Source organism: Poecilia mexicana, unplaced genomic scaffold (assembly GCF_051168715.1).
Source record: "Poecilia mexicana isolate PSO_F unplaced genomic scaffold, ASM5116871v1 scaffold_23, whole genome shotgun sequence".
Lineage (NCBI taxonomy): Eukaryota > Metazoa > Chordata > Actinopteri > Cyprinodontiformes > Poeciliidae > Poecilia > Poecilia mexicana.
In genome coordinates, this window is record NW_028263392.1 from 4,019,806 (window position 1) to 4,039,335 (window position 19,530).

The 19,530-nt window shown below is 41.6% G+C and overlaps 3 protein-coding genes across 3 annotated transcripts; 1 reads left to right on the forward strand and 2 right to left on the reverse strand.

Annotated features, from left to right (window-relative positions):
• Positions 1-3,612: 3,612 nt before the first annotated feature.
• phax (phosphorylated adaptor for RNA export) lies at positions 3,613-5,295 on the reverse strand. The gene is made up of 2 exons (XM_015006341.2): positions 5,120-5,295; positions 3,613-5,001 (listed from the first exon to the last, which is right to left on the reverse strand). Exon 2 carries the CDS (start codon positions 4,983-4,985, stop codon positions 3,750-3,752), a length of 1,236 nt encoding a protein of 411 aa, XP_014861827.2. The 5' UTR covers positions 4,986-5,001; positions 5,120-5,295; the 3' UTR covers positions 3,613-3,749.
• Positions 5,296-5,644: 349 nt separating this feature from the next.
• On the forward strand, positions 5,645-11,551 carry pmpcb (peptidase, mitochondrial processing subunit beta). Its single transcript, XM_015006313.2, has 13 exons — positions 5,645-5,773; positions 6,935-7,072; positions 7,149-7,235; positions 7,315-7,444; positions 7,533-7,731; positions 7,838-7,917; positions 8,261-8,373; positions 9,345-9,488; positions 9,588-9,748; positions 9,836-9,921; positions 9,989-10,077; positions 11,098-11,173; positions 11,364-11,551. The coding sequence occupies exons 1-13, from the start codon at positions 5,645-5,647 to the stop codon at positions 11,426-11,428; spliced, it is 1,497 nt and encodes a 498-aa protein (XP_014861799.2). The 3' UTR covers positions 11,429-11,551.
• Positions 11,476-19,474, reverse strand: dnajc2 (DnaJ (Hsp40) homolog, subfamily C, member 2). Its single transcript, XM_015006272.2, has 16 exons — positions 19,246-19,474; positions 17,874-18,064; positions 16,600-16,675; positions 16,420-16,518; positions 16,114-16,336; positions 15,956-16,021; positions 15,750-15,841; positions 15,539-15,660; positions 14,462-14,611; positions 14,270-14,358; positions 14,042-14,111; positions 13,752-13,930; positions 13,458-13,558; positions 12,638-12,748; positions 11,729-11,889; positions 11,476-11,633 (listed from the first exon to the last, which is right to left on the reverse strand). Exons 1-16 carry the CDS (start codon positions 19,298-19,300, stop codon positions 11,565-11,567), a joined length of 1,854 nt encoding a protein of 617 aa, XP_014861758.2. The 5' UTR covers positions 19,301-19,474; the 3' UTR covers positions 11,476-11,564.
• Between the last annotated feature and the right edge of the window lie 56 nt (positions 19,475-19,530).

The window sequence follows — 19,530 nt, forward strand, 5'->3', positions numbered from 1 at the left end:
CAGCGGGTAACAAATCCACATGAATAAGATGAGGCAGAATATCAGTCACCTCCTGCAGCGCACCAAGTTCTTTGATAATCCAGGCTTTGATCACTTTTGTGATTAAAGTAAATATCTCATTTCTACTCATAGGGCGACAAATGGGATAAACCGCAGCAAAACATCAGAGGACGTGACAGTAATATACCCCGGTCTCCTTACCTTTGTGTAGACTTAATTAGCTTTCTTTTCTTTTTTTTTTTTTTACCACTTACTGTACCTTGGAAAAGTATTCCCACCTTACAATTTCACAATGTTGATGTGCTTCTTCTTCTATACTCCCTAAATAAAATCCATTGCAACCCATTGCCCTACATGCAAACTGACAGAGATCATTAAACAGAGAAACAGCCTAGAGGCTCATGCTAACTCTAGGAGCGACATACAGGTGCTGGTCATAAAATTAGAATATTGTGATAAAGTTCATTATTTTCCATAATGTCATGATAAAAATTAAATTGTCATATATTTTAGATTCATTGCACACCAACTGAAATATTTCAGGTCTTTTATTGTTTTAATTTTGATGATTTTGGCAAACAGCTCATGAAAACCCAAAATCCCTGTCTCAAAAAATTAGAATATTATGAAAAGGTTCTCTGAACGAGCAATAAAAATAATCATCTGAATCAACAAAGTAACTCTAAACACCTGAAAAAGATTCCTGAGGCCTTTAAAAACTCCCAGCCTGGTTCGTTACTCAAAACCGCAATCATGGGTCAGACTGCTGACCTGACTGCTGTCCAGAAGGCCATCACTGACATCCTCAAGCAAGAGGGTGAGAAACAGATAGAAATTTCTGAACGAATCGGCTGTTTGCAGAGTGTTATATCAAGGCACCTCAGTGGGAAGTCAGTAGGAAGGAAAAAGTGTGGCAGAAAACGCTGCACAACGAGAAGAGGTGACCGGACCCTGAGGAAGATTGTGGAGAAGGGCCGATTCCAGACCAAATTAAATTTTCATCTCCATAAAACTTTTCAGCAGATGGAAGCATGAAGTGCTCCAAAATCTTCTGATAGCGGCTGCATTGATCCTGCCCTTGATAAAACCCAGTGGACCAACACCAGCAGCTGACATGGCACCCAGACCATCACTGACTGTGGGTACTTGACACTGGACTTCTGGCATTTTGGCATTTCCTTCTCCCCAGTCTTCCTCCAGAGTCTGGCACTTTGATTTCCGAATGACATGCAAAGTTTGCTTTCATCCGAAAAAAGTACTTTGGACCACTGAACAACAGTGGTCCAAAGTGCTGCTTCTCTGTAGCCCAGGTCAGGCGCTTCTGCCGCTGTTTCTGGTTCAAAAGTGGCTTGACCTTTGACCTGGGGAATGCGGCACCTGTAGCTCATTTCCTGCACACGCCTGTGCACAGTGGCTCTGGATGTTTCTACTCCAGACTCAGTCCACTGCTTCCCCCAAGGTCTGGAATCGGCCCTTCTCCACAATCTTCCTCAGGGTCCGGTCACCTCTTCTCGTTGTGTAGCGTTTTCTGCCACACTTTTTCCTTCCTACTGACTTCCCACTGAGGTGCCTTGATATAACACTCTGCAAACAGCCGATTCGTTCAGAAATTTCTATCTGTTTCTCACCCTCTTGCTTGAGGATGTCAGTGATGGCCTTCTGGACAGCAGTCAGGTCAGCAGTCTGACCCATGATTGCGGTTTTGAGTAACGAACCAGGCTGGGAGTTTTTAAAGGCCTCAGGAATCTTTTTCAGGTGTTTAGAGTTACTTTGTTGATTCAGATGATTATTTTTATTGCTCGTTCAGAGAACCTTTTCATAATATTCTAATTTTTTGAGACAGGGATTTTGGGTTTTCATGAGCTGTTTGCCAAAATCATCAAAATTAAAACAATAAAAGACCTGAAATATTTCAGTTGGTGTGCAATGAATCTAAAATATATGACAATTTAATTTTTATCATGACATTATGGAAAATAATGAACTTTATCACAATATTCTAATTTTATGACCAGCACCTGTAGATACACTGCTCAGGTGGGAGAATATACCAACAAGTTAGTTGTCAGACATGTACTCTCAAAATTAAGAGAAGCTGTATTTGCAGTGAAAGGTGATTTGGCAAAGTATTGACTCAAAGGATTTGGTTGTGTGGGGTACGAATACTTTTTCTATTCGATGTCGTAGCAACAGATTATCAGAGAAGGCACATCCGCAAGCAAATAAGACAGTCGCTAAGTGACGGGATTATGAAGCGTGCCTCTGGGCTTTCATGTGGCAGCCATGAGCGGACGTAATGATCCTCTTCAAGGCGATTCAGGCGACAAATCCACCGCCGCCATTAAATGCTCCCCCAATTTCTGGGTTTCTGTCAGACCACGAGAAACTTTACTTTGATTTAGATTCAGCTGTTAGCAGAAGCCATTTGTGAGGCGAGATTTAAATCTTTAACTTAAATGAAGCAGAAATTGCTTTCTGAAATGTTACAGCTTCTCTTAAACAGGGCATTACAGGCGTACTAATACGTGCATTTTGCTTTTATAGAAAATATCCATCAGTGGTTTTTTATTTGAAGCCAATTCTGCTTTCGATTTATTATGGAACCACTGATATAATCACAACCAACAATGTTATGAATTTATCAATTTTAAATCTAAAGGCAATGATGTAACTACCAAATAATACAAAGTTTTTGAGCCATTGACATAATTTGCTAGTACAGTAATGTATGTAGAAATTAAGTAAATACAAGATTTTTTACAGTTTCCTTGACAAAATAAGTATATTGTATGTCATGGGCATGTTAGAGGCACAAAAAATCTCCACAAAACTTTGTGTCTTTTAGAGGAAAGTAGTGCACACAACTCCAGTGCAAGAAAGGGGGGGGGGGGGGAATTAGGGTTATTCCACCCCCCATATTCTACTTTATATATACTTTTGGAGTGCTGGTTATTTCCATTCTCTCTTTTCTAATGTTCTGACAAACTTGGGAGCTCTTAACAGAACAGCTGGATTTATAATGAGTATAAATGACAAACAGATGGACTTTATTTGCTAATTATGTGAAATCTTAGGGGGTTGTTTATGGAAATCAGAATAAATTGGACTATAAAATTTTTGTTGCTCTTAAACAATAATTATATTTGTAAATAAAAGTATATTTTTTCTGCTCTTGTCTGTATGTACTGTTAATTGCAAAGATTTATTCAAATACAAGGTTGTGGTTGTAGCATGACAAAATGTAAAACGTCCAAGGGAGATGTTATGTACTTGATAAGTAGCATGTCTGCCATCTAGTGGACTTTTGTCGGGACTGCAATAACTATAGTTCCTACTTGTCCTGGGGTTTGCACCATGCCTGAACACAATTCCAGAGATGCTGCATTGTTGATGCAAAGTTACTGCTGTTTTTTTTCCTAACTGCGGCAGTGTTGAGAAAGGCCATCATTAGCTGTGTTAAATATTACTGAATCATTATGAGTTTAATAGATCAGAACCCAAACCCAGATATAATAATAAAGGTCACTGTAGTTGGAGAAAACATCCAAAGGTTCAGACAAAACTTATTTAAAGGCAATGATCATATCAAGCCAGAACAAAAAAAAAAAACTATTTCAGCACAGATTCTTTTATTACAAACAAAAAACAGACCAGAGTCGGAGAGTTTGACGTTCTCCAAAATGCAGTGCTTTCAGTGTTCCATTTTCACTGTAGTCAATAGTTACTTTTGTTCTCGCTGGAATCCCCCCTCAGAAGACCTCCAGGTCTGCAGAGTTGTAGACCACAGGCGTCTCCTCAGTCCCAGCAGCAGCTTCCTCCTTTGCCTCTTCCTCCCCCTCCTCATCTCCCTCTGCAGGCTCCTCCAGTGACTCCAAGGCCTCGTTGGTGTCGCTGGCGAACGTCTCCCTGGAGACATCGTCATGCTCCTGCAGGTTCAGCGTGCCGATGGCCTGCTTCATCTTCTTGGCCAGCACGTGTCGCCTTCTCTTCTGCGCCGCCTTCTTGCTCTTGCAGTCCCTCTGGTACTCCTCCAGGAAGATCTTCTTGATCTGGGTCTTGCTGACACTGGGCGTGTTCTTCAGCAGGTTGAGGAACACTCCACCAGGCGTTCGCCGCCTGCTCCCGTCCATAGTGTACATGCCACCGTTTTCCTCCAGCGTGGCAGTCTCTCCCAGCAGTTCTATGGCTTTTTTCTTTCCAATAACCTGGACCACACGCTCTATCAGTTCCTTCTTCGGCTCCTGCAGTCTGTACGCGATCTCCTCCACCACCTTATCATCTGGGTCATCCTCTGTGATCTCATACCGGCCCTTGATGTCCATCTCAGCTTTAGGTCCTATTCTGTCTTTGGCAGGTCGCTTTCTCTTATTGTCACCCCCTGCTCTGTCCTCTGACCCTCGGCCTTTCATGTAATCCTCCAGATCAGCATCCAGCATGCTCACCTCTCCTTCCTCCCTAGACTGCCTCTCCACCTCCCTCTCCTTCTCCATCATCTTCCGAGCCAAGACGAAGTTATAAGTCTCAACACTTCTGCTGGCCATGCTGACGCCCTCCATGCCAAACACACCCAGCTCCGCGGTTATGGCATCCTGGCACTGCTCTTGCACCACGGAGCCCCAGATGTTGTTCACCTTGCGGCTTCCAGGTGCTCCGCAGGCGGACACGGGGGGCGGACCGAACCGCGCGGGACAGGCGGCCGGCGGCGGGGCGTTTGACACCTTTAGCCGCTTTCGACGCCACACAGCGGCCTCCTCGTCTGACGAGTCCGCGTCACTGTCGCTAGACTCCGCCGCCTTGGCGGAGCTCCGGTAGGCGGCGGCGGGAGGCTGGTTAACAGTAGCGGGTCTGTGCTGGAAGGAGTCCCCGCTGAACGCCGAAAGCCCCCGAGCTCGCGCTTGTTCGGCCGCAGTGCCACCCATCTCAGAGTCCGAGCCGGAGCCGGAAATTTCTCCGTCTTCCAGGTCACCGTCCATCAGCTCCGCCATGTTTTCCTGAAAGCCACTGCAAAGACAGACAGTCTTCAGTATCGCACCAAAGTTCAGACCACCTGACAGCGGTTCAAGCTAACCCCAACACAGTTAGCTGCTAACAACACAGCTGAAATTAAAGTTAAACTCACCAAAAACAAACCTAAAGTGTCACCCGGATACCTTGAAATATCTGGCTGGAGCTAGCTGGACAGTGCATAAGAAAGGACTTTTGTTTCTCCAACAACTATATGGACTTGGAGCACAGCACCGCCTTACAATGCAAGAAATTCGCGCTAGGCTAACCTCGTACTTCCGCTTCCCAGCTCTAGCCCTTTCAAAATAAATGTAAACTATTATTACTAGATGCATTTGTTTGCTGAGTGTTGTAAATCAGATAAACGCTTCCATCTGAAAGAACATAAAACAAAATAGTACAAAGATACTATGAACCACGGGGTTCCACATGTTCTAAAAATGTTTACACAGACCCATAGATGCACTGCATGATGTGGGTATTGTTTACATCTTCGTGACTGTCAAAACTACATATCATACCATTCACTTTTTAAACACAATTTTAACATTGTTTAGAAGAAAGGCAACATCACAGTTTATGTAATTTAAAAAAAAAATTGCATACTGTATACATTTATTTATTATGTAAAACTTGACGGATGTTGCGTTGGCCCCACGCTTGCGCATTGTTACAAATAAGCAGTATGGCGGCGTCCTTACAGCGCCTCACGTCAGCTGGGAGATATCTTCTTCAAAGACATTTAGTGAAGACGCGTTATCCTAACGGGGTAAGTATAGTGTGCTATTTGTCTCTTTCCTGCGTTTCTGCATTGTTGTTGTTCTTGTAGTCAATTATGCGCAGAATAACGGAGTAAAACCTTACGGCAAGGCTTCACGGGATGTTTTGTTATTAATTAGGAATATGTCTCTGTCTGCTTCATCGGTTTGGTACAATTGATAAACCAAAGCTGTGCCCAATGGCTGTTAATTATAGTGCTGAATGATTAAAAACTTACATAAGTTGTTTAAATCAAGCATCATCATGACTTGCCTTTTTTCAGAGGCGGGGCTTAATAATTTTGGGGCCCAAGTCAAAAAGCATCCATAACCCCCACATCCCATGTTTATACTTTTTCTTCTTACTTTAAGAGTTGAGGTAAATTAATCTTTATCTGTGAATGCTTGCAATTTCTAGTTGCTTATATAGTGATTAAGGATTTTAGACTGTGGGATTTTGGGGGGTTTGTAATGGTTTACAGGTTATTAAAGAAGTTATCAAAATTTCCCCCTAAAATGTAATACATTTCCATATTGACCTTTGTTTAATTTATCAGTGAGAACAAATGATTTTAAATATACTTGGGTTTTATCTTATTGTTATCCTAAAAAAAGACAAGTTTGAATTGCTTAGTGGTCTTAAACATTTTAGGTAGACATCATAGCTAGCTGATGGTGCTTGTTTAAATTTCTTTAAAAAATTTTGCAGTCTTAAATTAATTTATTTAATCTGCTGTGGTCAGATGAGACCAAAATCAAACTTTTTGACTTGCATACAAAGTCGTGTGTGACAGAAAACTAGCACTGTACACCATATCCATGGTGAAACATGGTAGTGGTGACATTATGCTGTGTGGATCCTTTTTTTCCCCACAACAGGAATCAGTTAAAGTAGGAAATATAGTAAATGCCCCAAAATAGGAAGTTAAAATATTTTAAAAGAACAAGTTTTAAAATTTAAGAAAGTTGTAAGGGCAAGATAAATAATTACTACAAAATAAAATACCCAGAACTAACAATTTGGTTGGAATAATTTCTTATAATTAAGAAAAACCTAATTATAAATTAGTAAATAAAACTCATGCTTGTAGTTTATATGAATATTGATAAATATCTGCAAGGGATTTGCCTAAATAATTTCTAAGTCCATCTTTGACTTCTGTCCCCTTCAGCTTCCTGTTAGACCCAGGCGACTGTTGGCTACTCCGGCCGCTCAGCAGGTGGCGCTAAATGTCCCTGAAACCAAAGTGACCAGTTTAGAGAACGGTCTCCGGGTGGCTTCAGAGGACTCTGGACTTACAACCTGCACTGTGAGTCAAAGGTTCTCTGCCTAAAGTCCCAAACATTTCCAGGTAGACAGGAACATTCATAAACTCCTCCTTCCAGGTGGGCTTATGGATAGACGCCGGCAGTCGCTATGAGAACGAGAGGAATAACGGCACAGCACACTTTCTGGAGCATATGGCATTTAAGGTGAGAGAGCGTGACATTTTTCTACCTCGTCCTCCCTGGAAAACAGGCGAGCTGATCGGCGAGTCCAACTGTCCCTCAGGGCACCAGGAAGCGCTCTCAGCTGGACCTGGAGTTGGAGATCGAGAACATGGGCGCTCACCTGAACGCCTACACATCCCGGGAGCAGACGGTCTACTACGCCAAAGCTTTCTCCAAGGATCTGCCGCGAGGTGCGGAACAGGAAAGCCAGCCGATCGAAAGGTTTGCCGGACCGAGCCGACCGTTCTTGAGCCGGCGTCTGTTTTCTTTTTGCCCCAGCTGTCGAGATCCTGGCCGACATCATTCAGAACAGCATGCTGGGCGAGGCGGAGATCGAGAGGGAGCGAGGCGTGATCCTAAGGGAGATGCAGGAAGTGGAGACCAACCTGCAGGAAGTGGTTTTTGACTACCTGCACGCCACAGCATACCAATCCACGGCACTGGGCAGGACCATCCTGGGCCCCACTGAGAACATCAAGTAAGACTACCTTCAGTCCAGGTAGCTGACTCTAACTCTGATTTAGTCCTTCTAGTGATCGTTTGGTGTGTGTGTGTGTGTGTGCGCGCGTGTGTTTGGTATCCAGGACGATCAACAGAGGAGACCTGGTGGAGTACATCACTACACACTACAAAGGACCCAGGATCGTATTGGCGGCTGCTGGAGGTCCGATTCACCGACACTTTCTCATGTCCATGAATGCAGCAACACCACTGGGCCTTTAGGGATACATTTATTTTCTAACTTCAATGAGTTTAATCATCAAGAATTAATTGAACTAGTCTTAATTTCTTCTCATACTCTCTCAAAGACATGCAGTAAGGTTTCATGTTCCACCATACACTTTTTAAAATGTAATTTTATCCATCAACAAACTTTGGGTTTGACCCATCAGGGTTCATTTAAATCATTCCTTTTACTCCTGACATGTGGTGACATAGATGAGGATGTTTGTTGGTTCTCTACAGAGACCCCTCTGACCCAGATTTCTTCCTTTCCTCCTGATCAGGTGTTTGCCACCAGGAACTCCACAGTTTGGCCAAGTTTCACTTTGGAAGACTTCCCAGCCGGGATCAAGGCGGAGCCCCCGCTCTTCCTCTGTGCCACTTCACAGGAAGTGAGGTAGGAAGCTGTCTTCATTTTGGCTCTCTGCTGGCCTTTTTGTTGCATTTAAAATGGTTTACAATATTCCAACTTGGACACTTTGAATTAAATTCAACAAAGAAATGAAGGATTGTGAAAACGACTGTCAGTATGCCCAAGTCTGAGGTTTTACCTCGGATGGAAGAGGCAGTCTGATGGTGTTTGCACATTTCCACTTGTACTTTTAAAACTAAGCTGCCTTAATGAACATAATGACTGGTTCTCCTTTGGTCTCCAGGGTGAAGCACTCTGTCGTTCACAACTTCAGAGATTTCAAAACAGTTGATTTTGTCTTTCTTGTAAGCAAAGGATATGAGTTTTTTTTTTCAGTTTTCTGAAGATGAGTGTGAAGCAACAAGTGGAGGAGAGGCAGTGCTGAGTTACTCTCTAAGAGAAACACCAGGAGACCGGGATCTGATGGTCTTCCCATTAAAAAAATGTCAAAGTTTCCAGTTTTTTATTTTTTTAACATTGTAGAAAAATAGGAATAGAAAACTGTTTATCTTCCATAAATCTTGAAATAACTCAGACCAGACGCTTTAGATTTGGCAGTGTGGACTATTACACTTCTTTTTGGCTGATGGGTTAACCAAGGTTGGACAAATCAGTGATGGGAATCTTCAGGTAACAAAATTCCAAAAGGAAAGAAAAAAAAATCAGAATTCCAGTTTCATGGCATTTGGACTGAATTCAGTTCAAGAATCTTCAGTCCAGTTTGCAACTCAAAATCACAAAGTTGGACAAAAACCCAGATCTTGATGTGGCAAAAATGAAGGTAATCTGGATATTATCAGTGTAAAAAGCCTTTTTGTGTCTCCAAAACATTACAGTTTAAGCTTTAAGATTCTGGAAGAAGACATAAAGTCTGAGAGCTTAAATAAATAAATAAATTGTTGATGTTGTGTTGGAACCCTGTAGAAAAACCGCCGGTTGGTCTGCTTCTGTTCCAGATCCGCGTGCGCGACGATAAAATGCCCCTGGCTCACATCGCCATTGCTGTGGAAGCGGTCGGGTGGTCTCACCCAGACACCATTCCTCTGATGGTGGCCAACACCCTGATAGGAAACTGGGACCGCTCGTTTGGTGGCGGTGTGGTGAGTATCAAGGAAGATTTCAAATGTTCTGTTTCCAAACAGTAAAAATGTGTGAGGGACCAGGTGAGGCTGATGGTTGAAGTCAGGTTGTGTCCTCAGAATCTGTCCAGTAAGTTGGCCCAGATGGCCTGTCAGGGAAACCTGTGCCACAGCTTCCAGTCCTTCAACACCTGCTACACGGACACGGGCCTGTGGGGCCTCTACATGGTGTGTGAGCCGGGCACCATCAGCGACATGATGCACTTCACTCAGATGGAATGGTGAGCACGCTCGCACGCAAACGCAGACTAGAACGAAAGGGACGGGTTGAAGTCAGAAACGTAACGCCGACGGTTGCTCCTCGACAGGATGTCTCTCTGTACGAGCGTGACAGAAAGCGAGGTGGCTCGGGCCAAGAATCTGCTCAAGACCAACATGCTCCTGCATCTCGATGGTAGGTCGACCCGATGGCGGACCGCGCAGACATGTCGCTCGAGTTAACTCTGATCGGTTCCCCACAGGATCCACCCCAATCTGCGAGGACATTGGCAGACAGATGCTCTGCTACAGCCGGCGGATACCTCTGCATGAACTGGAGGCCCGGATTGACGTGAGTTACACTTTGATGAACCTTCAGGCAGCTAGTTGATGCAGCTGTCTGTAGAGTCCTTTATAAACATTCACACACATTCATTGCCCGCTTTATATACATCTCTCTATTGTTGGACGTTTTAGTTGTTTGTTGCGTAAACTTGACAATATCTGAAACATTCAGTGTTTGGTCCACAGTGACCTGATGCCAATAGTCACTATAGATTTGTCAGTTGAATATCCACGATGTGAATCTCTTGCTCGACATCTCAAAGGTAGATTGGCACAGCAGTCTATGGTTCATTTCATGCTTAACATACTTAAACATGGAACATTTTTATTAGAAGTAGCCACCAGATGATTGCTACACTGTGTTGATAAAGTGATGGACATAGTCAAACAATATTTAAGAGTTGGTGTTTTCATGCTGCTCTTTAGGGCCCGATTTGAGATTATCGGGCCTGAACAGTTGATAAGAAGCAGTATAGATCCATGAGGAAAAGCCTTCAAGTCTGTCCAGTTTTGGTGATTTTGACTTACCATATTTTCTGGACTGTAAGGCGCACCTAAAGGCCTTATATTTTCTCAAAAATCAGCAGTGCGCCTTACAGTCCGGACAATACAGATGTGGCTTTATACTCCTCAAACCTTTGTAACAAGTGATTATTTAAATCCCTGTCATTTTCAACCAAATGTTTCATATCTCGTGACAATACCAAGGCTATCCACAACACTTCCTGCCAGTGGATAATGTCCATTTTTCCTGACCATTCTGTTAGCCAGAGATGGTTACGTATGGAAAATCAGCGTTGCTGCCATGCTACTTGTTACATGACTACAAAAATAAAGCAACTGAGAAAATGCAAAAGACCCAGTTTCCTTAGCTACAATCAATGTTTTAACCCCTTGCTGTCATTTAGAACAGCAGTGTCCTTATTGACTTGCACTGAAGTATTTGTTGGGATGACAGTAGCCAGTTTGGCGAAATTGTTAAAATGATTAATACCTGATAATATTGCATGTCATATTTTTGTCACAGGCCATTGATGCCAACACCATCAAGGAGGTCTGCACCAAATACATCTACAACAGGGCTCCTGCCATTGCAGCTGTTGGTATGTTGCACTTTTAAAATTTTCATTCCGAGTGGAAAAACTAAAAATGTCAAAAATGCTCAGTCTACATAGCAGTTTTGGTGAGGTTTCAAGCATAAGGTGTAAATATTTAAAGTGATATACTTTAGTGATTATACAAAATGTATCGAGTCTTTCTCCTTAAACTACAAACATTTTTTTCTTGTTGCAGGTCCAATAGAACAGCTACCAGACTACAACCAGATCCGCAGTGGGATGTTCTGGATGAGAAGCTGAGCAGCACTGCTGAGGAACTGTCAACTGCACACACACATATTTAAGTCTTGGGTCTAGTTTTTGTTTTTATTATAAAATAAAGAATAACACAATAACATTAAAATAACACAGATTCTATCCTCATTTGTGGTTGGTGTCATTTTTTATTCTTGGCTGCCACTTGTTCCTGAGCAGCTTTCTTGGCTTTGACCATCTCCACCAGTTCCTGTCAGACAAACGGAAATATTTAGTTAGCAATACATTTTAAGACTCGCATTCAATGATAAGGACAGTGAATACCACCGGTTTGGATGACCATACCTTGTACCTCTTCATACAGTCCTTCTTGCTTCGTTCAGGAACGGCATCAGCAATCTTCTCCCAGCGCTCAGGAGTGTTTACAGGGTAGGTCTTCAGCGCTTGTTCTAGAAGTTTCTGCTCCTCTGTGGTCCAGGGGGCAGCGTTCCCATCACTTCCTGTGGCTGAAACATCACAAATCAACTCGTTTGTGACGACTGTTGTGGCATTTGACCTAAATTAGAGTGTGTTAAAGGTTGCACATACGTAGACTGAAATGTCTGCAATTTAAATCTCAATACTGTATCTTGGCTTTTTTCTTTCTCTAAAAACTAGAAATAGCTTAACAGACCAAGAAAATGGAAGCAAAAATGTAGTGACTGAGTGCAAGAACCCAGGTACCAAAATCCATCAAACTTTCATCTTTTTCCTTAAATTTAATTTATGAGAAATTCTTAAACAAATCTCTCTACACTATACTATGTTTCATTTGAGCCCTTTCTGATATACTATATACAATGTCTTGTTCTGACTTCAATTTTGATGCAAAATAAGTCTCTTAAATTCATTTGACAGCATAGCATCTCTGAAGCTCACACTATATACTATGTCTCATTTAAGTTTGTTATATATTATGTGTCATAATGACATTCAAAATGGGTAAAAGTAAAAAAAATGGGCAAAAATGTCTGTAGTACGATGTAAAAAATTAGCAAAAAAGACTCGGCATTCTGAGTATACTGATGGTATTCTCACCCAGGAAAAGCATTTTTACAAGCAAGTTGCTGAGCATTAGCAAAACTGGAATAGTGAATATTTAATAGCACAAACGATCCATCCACCCATTTTCTTTTAAAAAACAAAAACGTTGCCAATAAATAACGCCGTGGATCTACACAATGATGGCTTTGTTCTACGGTGAAATCCACTTACCATCAAACCTCTCTGAGGGCAAGGCGTTGTCTATGGAGGGCGGCACCGATGTGTGCTCCTTCTTGAACTTCTCATAGGCCTTTCTGTTGATCTCATCTTTCTGTAGTGGATCTGAGGAGGATCACAACATCACCCAACATCACCTTTTTAGACTCTGATCAACTGTTTTATTAGTTTTTAATGACACTGCCCAATGTTCACCTACTATTGTACTTAATGACTTATTTGTTAAAAATTTCTGTTGGTGGCAGCCAAAAAGGTGATAACCAGAAAGTGGTGCAAATCTGAACCTCGTACCACAAAGGAGTGGATACAGACTGAACTCATTATTTGAGATGGAGATTCTAACACAGACCGGGGACACAGGAACAAATGGGAAAAATGGACAAACTTCACATCAACGATACAGGACTAATTTTGGATATGGTGTGTGATTTTTGTTTCAATTGTTCTGTATTTTTCGTCTTTTACAATTTCTATGTATTGTTTGACCTTTCTTCTCGAGTGTGCTCTAATAACACTAACAAAAATAAAAATAAAGTTATAAAAAAATAGGTTTTTGTGAGGGTGATCATTTTTTCACACCTAGAATTGGGAAACTCTAAAATGCAAATGTTTTCCCATAATATTCATGTCTGCTTAGGAACCTTACATAATGTTTCATAAGCTCCCAACTAAAAAAAAAAGACCGGATATAGCTCGGAAACAAACCATCTAAAAATATATATATTTTTTTAATTATTAATTATTTGTATTTGTTTCCATTGAGATGACAGAGTAGTGTGACCTTCGTTTTGCTCCTCTTCCTGTGTAATCTTACCGAGCTTCTGAAGATTCTTGGCTTTGTTAATGACGTCTTTGGCTGTCCTCTTCATCCCACTGGTGGAGTGCAGGTTCATGTAGTTAGCGATAACTTCCCACCTGGAGGACAAAACACAAGAAAAGTGATGGTGATAAGCTCACAGCACCTCTTCAAAACAGAAACACCAGTCTCAAATTTCTTGAGTAAAACCACAACTTGGAGCGACATCGGTTACAAAAACCCAGCAACACACCGCCTGTGGCCGGACATCATTTTGCAGGGCGTCGTTTGAGCTTTTTCTGCCCAGCCTACCTGGCATTGGTTCCAGCAGGGAACAGGTTGACCGCTTTGATGAGCAGCTGGAGGTCGTCCTCGTTCCAGCCCTTCCCTCCGCCGCCCCCCCCGCTGGCCTGCTCGGCGCTCCGGGCCGCCTGCCGGGCCTGAACCTCGGCATCCTTCTCCTTCTGCAGTTGGGCGTTCACTTCCTCTACCTTAAAAAAAAACACACACACACACACACACACACACAAAAAGAAATGTGTCAAATAGTTGAATTAGGTGGAATCTATTGAGCTCTTCAGACAGAGCTAAAACGTTTCTACCTGCTTCTCCACTGCGGCCTTGCTGTCCTCCTTTGAAGCCGAGGCCAGGATCTCATTCAGACTCTGCAGACTGAAACAAAAACATCATGAAGCTCCAGTTTGGGACACATTTACCTATTTGTACATTTAGGAAGAGAAAAAAAAATCTTCTTTGTCCACATTCTATCTGAAGATCAATCGAGTGGAAATGACATGTGAACAGCTGCAGCTGTGTGTAGTTCACTGAACCTCGTCAGCTCCAGACGGTCACAGAGCTTCTCCACCTCCTCCATCATTTTCACGCTGTCAGCTTCACTGTCAGCAAAGTAATTCCAGTTCTGTAGGAGGAGAAAACAGGAACTGTTAAAAAATTATTCCATAGTTTCAACCAGTCAAAAAAAAAAAAAAAAAAAAAAACTCCCATCATGCTCGTTGGTTCACCTTGCATGTGGTCCTGAGTTTCTGCCTCTCCTTCTTGATGGCTTTCTTCTGGATCTCCTTCTCCTTCTTGGCCTGCTGGGCGGCTTGTCGGGCCTCCTCTTCCTCCTTCTCCTTCGCCAGACGAGCCGCCTCCAGCTCCGCCTGCCGAACCTGGAACAAATTCAATTAATAAAAAAATTTAATTGAATAAAAACTGAATGTGTAACAAGTTTGTGACCTAAAGATAAGGTGATCAGAATTTAGCGATACAGATTTTGTAATCGCCATCACCACTCATTTTTGGAATGAGGTTATTAAATAACCTCATTCCAAAAATGCACCATGTTGCATTCGAGTCCAACTGGCTCGAAAAATAAAAATCTCTGCCAAATGAACGTCTTGATGTGAAACGCAACGGTTTGCACATAAACGGTTTGTGTGCAGACAAATGTGAATTTGGACTTTTCAGGACTCAGCTGTGGAAAACAACCAGCTCAGGCGATTTATTTTATTTAATGACTTTATTTTTACTCCTGACGGCCTCAGTGAAAGAGGAGGCTAAAAGTGAAAGAGAGTACAACTTAGCTCACAAGTTAAACATTATATATGTTAATTCTCCACAAACTGATGTTTTAAAGCTTTTTGTGTTAATGACTTGTTGCCAACAGCTAAATGAAAACATGACATTTAAGATTAGAATAATACATCAGACCAATAACAAAAAAAATACATTCAGTGTGGGTCTGATGAAAATGTTGACATTTTATTTTCAAAAGATGCTTTTATTGTGAGAAAAGAGCCTCATCTGAACCCATGTCATAATGTACTGAATATGTTACGAAGTGATGGAGATTATTCATTCAGTGTGGCGCTAATGTTAATACAATAACCAGCATGTGAAGGAGTTTAACGTTACCTGATACATTTATGGCAGTAGACGCCGTAGAAGCTCCCCTTCAAAGTGACCACCGTTGCTAAGCAACGTATCAAACACTTTCCTACAAATCAGTTGCATGCTGTGTGGTCAACCAACTGCACACACTTTACTGCTTCAAAAACTATTTTGATAAAAGCAGGAATCTTTGAGCTTTCACTTACTCTCTCCTTCTCCTCCTGCTCTTTCTTCTTGGCTTCAGCCTTTGCTTTCTTCTCCGCCTCTTTCCTGGCTTTTTCTTCTTCTTTGAATTTCTTTATTCTAGGGTCACAGCTGTAGGCCGTATCTGCAGCGAAACGACGTCAATTATTCGGACCCTACTCGCGCTTGTAAATCAAGGTTTGCGGTGTTTGTGTGGCGGTGGAGAGGCTGTACCAACTAGCGTGCGTATTCTGTTCATCTCCTCCTTTTTCCTCTGCGCTCTGGAAGCTCGGTTCTGCTTCTCGATCCATCTCCTTTCGTCTCGACTGAGGACCGGAACGATTCTCAGGTTAAAACACGGGACTTCACAAGTTCTGAAGTCCAGCTTATGAATTTCAACTAGAACCTAACCAGACGTTGGGATTTTGTAATCAGCTTACCATTCAGCTTTCTCCTTTTCCTCTTCGTCTAAGTAAGAGAATTCCCTCCACGAGTCAAAGTTATACCTGGAAAAAGTAGAAATTATTTATAAGGCTTTCCACACACCAGACTTCATGGGGGAAAAACGACAACACAAAAAAAAAACTTCTCCGCCTACCAAAAGGAGTAAAAATTGTCTACTTCTTCAAACGACGAGTCCATAGTTCCTAGAGAGGGCCCGTGCTTTTTGGAAGACCATCTGGCATTTCGCTCAAAAACAGGAGCAAACACCTCAAAAAAGCTCTCCTTGCCTTCGCTTTTGGACGGCACGCTATTGTCGAAGGTTGGATCCACGCTGTCGAAGGCTCTTCTCTTCACCGGGTCCGACAGGATTTCGATAGCTAAGGCGCAAAATGGAAAAGGGCTGGGATCAGGACACGCCATCGGGACTCTGATGGCTTTAATTTGCGGAAGAGTTGGGCACCTTTAGTTATACAGGTAAAGTAGTCATTGTCTCCTTCAACGATCTGTTCTCCTGCCGCTTTCCTTTTGTCAGGATGGTGCTTCAACACAATTGATTTGTCTGCAGAGAAACAGCGGCAGTTATCAGACATCATCTTCACACGCATCCAGATAAATGAGACATTAGAGGAGGAGTACTTACGGGCCGCTTTGATCTGTTTCTGCGTGGCTTTATACCGCAAGTGTGGCAGACCGAGGACAGCGTAGTGATCCTGATTCTGCCAAATCAGATAAACAGGATTCAGATCGGCCGCACAGACTCACACTCTCGTAATTAAAAGACACACACAGGCTCCTCTGGTGTAAAACACACACAATTAGATTATAGGATTTCCTTATATGCTGATGATGCGACTCTCTTTCTGTAAATCTTCCTAATTTGATCAGATGAAATCATTTGGACAGTTCTCAGGCTAAAATTAGAGATGGGCCAATCAAACAGACCAAACAGATTAGAATGGGACAATTTACCATGGATTAGCACCAATCGGTGATTGGCAGGCCAAATGTGGGGGGAAAATAAGAAGTTTTTCCTCCTACGTAAATAAATGTATCACAACAAACTTTTTGAAACTCTTCGATAGCTTTTTTTTTTATAAAAAAAGAAGGTGGTTAAGGAAATATGCTTTGCTCTGTAAATAGGGATAATTCCTTTTTTTTTTTTGATTAAAATCTTCTATCTCTGTTTGACAATGTTAAACACATTCCTTCGTTTTGTTATGTTTTGAATTGAAAATATTTTGCCAGACTCCAGAGACCAGAATTCTGTGTCTGTTAGTGAAAAACCAATCAGTGCATCCTTATCTTTAATATTGGCAATAAAAAGTTATCAATACTATTTTTGAAATAAAGATTATATCCTGGACCCATTTTATTAGTGTAAATGAAAAAAATATTCATCTTGGTATCAAAATACAGGTTAAGAATAAAAAATATGACACATTAGTCAATTAAGTTCAAGAAATTCTGAACCAATATCAATAATGAACATGATTCAAAGACAAAAAAATATATCTAGTCTAGATTTTTAAGCCTTTTTCAGCCACTTCCTAATACACTGACAAATTGAGTCTTTAAAAAAAAACTCCATTATAACAATATTACTGTGATAATAACATTATTGTTTATCACAATAATTTCAGGGACAACTTATCAGGCATTAAACCTCTCATTAGAAGAAATATGGATGCCTTTCATACATCAGCTGTTTGGTTTTAAACTTTTTGTAAAAATTTTTTTATTTTTAATAAAATAAAATCAACTAAATGCATTACAGATTGTTAAAAAAATGCATAGAAATGGGAAAAAAAACTTTCTATTTAAAAGCTGGAGAGGAAATAAATGTCTAACTGGTTTCCTCAACTCTAACACTGCTGCTGCGGCGGCGGCGGTGGCCCTCCACTTCCTGTCCGGTACCTTCCAGTCTTTAGGATCCAGTGTTCGGAGCATCGGGTGCTCCTCCAGCTGTAACTCCTCATCCTCCGACTCTTCTGAGGACTCCTCTTCTTCCTCCAGCTCTTGAAAGGAGGCCGACACATTTCTGCTTCTCCTCCTGATGTAGGCCTCAAACCACCGACCCACCGGCTCCACCAGAACCTGCACAGAAGCTGTGGGTTTTCACAGAAGTAGTGAGGAAAACTGGTTGGCTTTAAATGCACAGAAAAAAAAGAGTAAAGTTCTCACTGGCTGAAAATGGACTGGTTTGTATGAATATTAATTTTTTCTTAATTTTTGTTGTTTTGGTCGTTTATTTTGAATATTTGAAGTGTTTTCCAGTTTCAGTGTCAAATGTTCTTTAAAAATTTGAGTTTTTTTTATTCTTGATTGGGCATACTTGCATTAATCAGCCTTTATCATTATTAGATCAGTTGAAAACGGTCTCAAATTCACAATATTATCGTGTATCGCAGTAATTTTGGGGACAATTTATTGTCCAGTAAAAACTTTTTACCGAGACAAGCCTAATACCAACTGAAAAAAAGTTTAGGGTCACCCTAAATGAATTAATAGCAATGCCTTTATACGGTAATGTTTATTTTAATTCTGAACTGAAAATGTAGTACAGAATATGGAGGCAATATTATGATTTCAAATCGTTAGTTGGGCAAGTATTAAATAAGATGAGTGTAAAAGGAACATTTACATGGCTAAATGAAGGCATCAGGTCATCATATTTTAAATAAAATAGCATTTACATTTAGTATTTTCAAACTTTGTGATTTTTTTTTCCCAATGCAAACTAAAAAACCTTCATAGGAAAATATCTGGATGTTCCCTATCTTCAATCCCGTTATGCCTCGAGGGAAAACTTTTTTTTTTAATCTACGCGTTTCAGCAGGACTACGGGAATTAACCGGAAAGCAGTGGGTGTAACATGATGTCTGCTGGTTTGGCTTGAACATTCCCTGATTTTTTTATTGCCTTTAGTAAGTTTCAGTTTCAGAAAACAGCTCAGATCAGTGCAGACGCCAACAAGGAAAATACGCAAGATTTTTTTTTTCTTCTTCCTTTTTCTAGCTTGCAGAGTAATCTGCTAGCCTGAGTGAATTAAGAAAACTGCTCCTATTAATTAGTAGAACAAACGTGACAATCATTATGCAACACGGGAAAAATGGTTTAACCACCAGCTAACTATAAAAAAAAGTCTTAAAATTACAGCCTTAAAACGCGCCCATTTATTCAGTTTAATTGCCGCGGTATATTTAGAAACAAGTCAGGCTGTAATGAGTAACAGGAGTAGCTTGAAGTTGGCTAGCTGTTTTAATGTGGCCTCTGTGTCGCTTCTTACCGGCAGCCGCTTTAAACACTGTCGTCTCGTCGTCGACCCTCGCCTCTAGCAGCATCCTGGAACAATGGCGACGGCAGCACACATTCACGAGACGAAACACTGAAAGGAGAGACCGCTAAGGAGCTGAGGTCTGCGGCCCGCTCACTGCCGCTCCACATGGGCCTCCTGGTGCAGATGCTGCCAGTCCGGGAACAAGCCGCGACGCCTCGCCACGAAATCACTCCGTGTTTGCAAAGTGGTCTTACACTGTCAGTTCCGCTACTGGTTATTTTAATAAATTATTTT

Bases quoted from the DNA above. Each gene is read 5' to 3' on its own strand.
- phax (XM_015006341.2), bottom strand. From the start codon at position 4,985: ATGGCGGAGCTGATGGACGGTGACCTGGAAGACGGAGAAATTTCCGGC.
- dnajc2 (XM_015006272.2), bottom strand. From the start codon at position 19,300: ATGCTGCTAGAGGCGAGGGTCGACGACGAGACGACAGTGTTTAAAGCG. The intron at 16,022-16,113 runs GTAGGCGGAGAA...TACTTTTTCCAG, and splicing joins GACAATTTTTACTCCTTTTG to GTATAACTTTGACTCGTGGA. The intron at 12,749-13,457 runs GTAAGATTACAC...GATCCTCCTCAG, and splicing joins CAAGAATCTTCAGAAGCTCG to ATCCACTACAGAAAGATGAG.
- pmpcb (XM_015006313.2), top strand. From the start codon at position 5,645: ATGTTGCGTTGGCCCCACGCTTGCGCATTGTTACAAATAAGCAGTATG. The intron at 7,236-7,314 runs GTGAGAGAGCGT...ACTGTCCCTCAG, and splicing joins TGGAGCATATGGCATTTAAG to GGCACCAGGAAGCGCTCTCA. The intron at 7,918-8,260 runs GTCCGATTCACC...CCTCCTGATCAG, and splicing joins CGTATTGGCGGCTGCTGGAG to GTGTTTGCCACCAGGAACTC.